The sequence below is a fragment of the Tupaia chinensis genome, unplaced genomic scaffold (assembly GCF_000334495.1).
Source record: "Tupaia chinensis unplaced genomic scaffold, TupChi_1.0 Scaffold146592_1, whole genome shotgun sequence".
Taxonomy (NCBI): domain Eukaryota; kingdom Metazoa; phylum Chordata; class Mammalia; order Scandentia; family Tupaiidae; genus Tupaia; species Tupaia belangeri.
This window is the reverse complement of record NW_006206447.1, coordinates 1-2185: the sequence shown is the minus strand read 5'-3', so window position 1 is coordinate 2185 and position 2185 is coordinate 1. Positions and strand designations below refer to the sequence as shown.

General features: G+C 38.5%; 1 protein-coding gene across 1 annotated transcript; it reads left to right on the top strand.

Annotated features, from left to right (window-relative positions):
• Positions 1 to 888: 888 nt before the first annotated feature.
• LOC106733953 (olfactory receptor 7A10) lies at positions 889 to 1492 on the top strand (the record flags this gene model as incomplete). Its single annotated transcript, XM_014584356.1, has 1 exon — positions 889 to 1492. A coding segment is annotated over one exon (604 nt), but the record flags the coding sequence as incomplete, so codon positions are not given.
• Between the last annotated feature and the right edge of the window lie 693 nt (positions 1493 to 2185).

The window sequence follows — 2185 nt, the reverse complement described above, 5'->3', positions numbered from 1 at the left end:
TTAGAAATCACCATCTCTGACCGTCTTGCTTGGACACACATAGAAAATGGTAACTCCTAACAACTAACTCCTTTATACCTGATTAAAAAAAAATTGTCATAGGTTGTGTATAATTGTGTATACTTGCTTGGAGAGAGAGGAGAGAGACGGAGAGAGAGAAAGAGAAGGGGGGAGAGAGAGAAAGTATGTGAGAGAGCAACCAGCAACCCCAGGGGGAATGGTAACACTGCAATCCCTTCTCCATTCTCCTCTTGGATTTTTGGTATGCACACACATGCAACATAAACTGTCTATGTGGGATCCAGCCACCTTAACCATCATGCTACTACCATGGACTGAACCCTATGACTACTTTCATCCTTTTCAAAGGACATTTTGAAACCTGGCATGTTATTGATTATTCCTTTTCAACAGCTTTGTTGAGTTTTAATTGATATACAAAAGACTACACATAATTGTGTACAATCTGATAGTCTTTATATAGGCAAATACATATGATACCTTCAGCTGAAGCAGGTGGCTAGACATTATTTTCTTATCTGCTTGTATACATAAATATCTATCATTGGGGATGGAGGGGTTTTACCGTCAGTATTCTAGTCACTGCCCAGTCAGTGTCTATATCATGATCACCAAACAATATATAATACAAAAAAATTTCTCAATTAAACCATAGACTATGAGACACCTAGAGGAAAAGGGTCAGTGAGTAGAAAAGGAATTCCTAAATAGTAATGGTTCTTCGAATTCCCTAAGCAGTGTATATCAATAAATAAAATATAAAAATTATTATGTTTTGGACTAGAAAGTACCAATTGCAGCATTATAACTATATCAATGATGCAAATTTGTGTAAACAGTGATAATTTTTTTTCTCTTTCCTGATAGTCACATCTATCACATGGAGCCTGGGAATAACACAAACATTTTAGAATTTCTTCTTAAGGGACTTTCAGAGGAAGTAGATTTGCAGCCGATCATATTTGAGCTCTTCCTCTCCATGTACCTCATCACTATATTTGGAAACCTGCTCATTATTCTGGCTACCATCTCAGACACCCATCTACACATACCCATGTATTTCTTCCTCTCCAATTTCTCCTTTGTAGACATCTGTTTCACCACCACCACCATCCCAAAGATGCTGGTGAATATACAGACACAGAGCAAAGTCATAACCTATGCAGGCTGCATCACCCAGATGTACCTTTTCATCCTCTTTGTGGGGCTGGACAGCTTCCTCCTGGCTGTGATGGCCTATGACCGGTTTGTGGCCATTTGTCACCCCCTGCACTATATGGTTATCATGAATCCCTGGCTCTGTGGGCAGCTTATTCTGGCATCCTGGATCATAAGTTTCCTGCAGTCCTTGTTACAAAGCTTAATGGTGTTCCGCCTGTCCTTCTGTACACACGTGGAAATCCCCCAATTTTTCTGTGAACTTAATCAGGTGGTCCACCTTGCCTGTTCTGATACTTTTCTTAATGATATGGTAATATATTTTGCATCTGTGTTGCTGGGTGGGGGATGCTTAACTGGCATCCTTTACTCTTACTGTAAGATAGTTTCTTCTATATGTGTAATCTCATCATCTCAGGGAAAGTATAAAGCATTTTCCATCTGTGCCTCTCACCTCTCAGTTGTATCCTTATTTTATTGTACAATCATAAGTGTTTATCTTAGTTCTGCTGCTACCCATGACTCACAGTCAAGTGCAACAGCCTCAGTGATGTACACTGTGGTCACCCCCATGCTGAACCCCTTCATCAACAGTCTGAGGAATAAAGATGCAAAGAGGGCTCTGAAAATATTCTTTGGAGGGAAACTGTAAAAGCACCAATTATCCTGGGACTAAGGAAGCTTCCATGATTAGAGGGCCCAAAACTTCAGTCAGACATGGTATTTGATGAGATTATGAAATTAGTACTTGTTCTTACTATTTATCCCTCTATGTACTGCTTTTATTTTAATCTGTATAATTTAAATAACTTTCTCTACTAATTTCTAGTCTCCTTGATATCCAGTCATTTTTCATGTATCATTTCATACTTTCCCAAGATTATCCTTAACTTTTATCAGAGTTATTTAGAGATTCATCTCTATCTGATAGCATAAATGAATTTCTTGAGAATAATTTTTTATCTGTGCGAACGAAATTAAGTAGGAAGCATCTCACTTCCTGGCC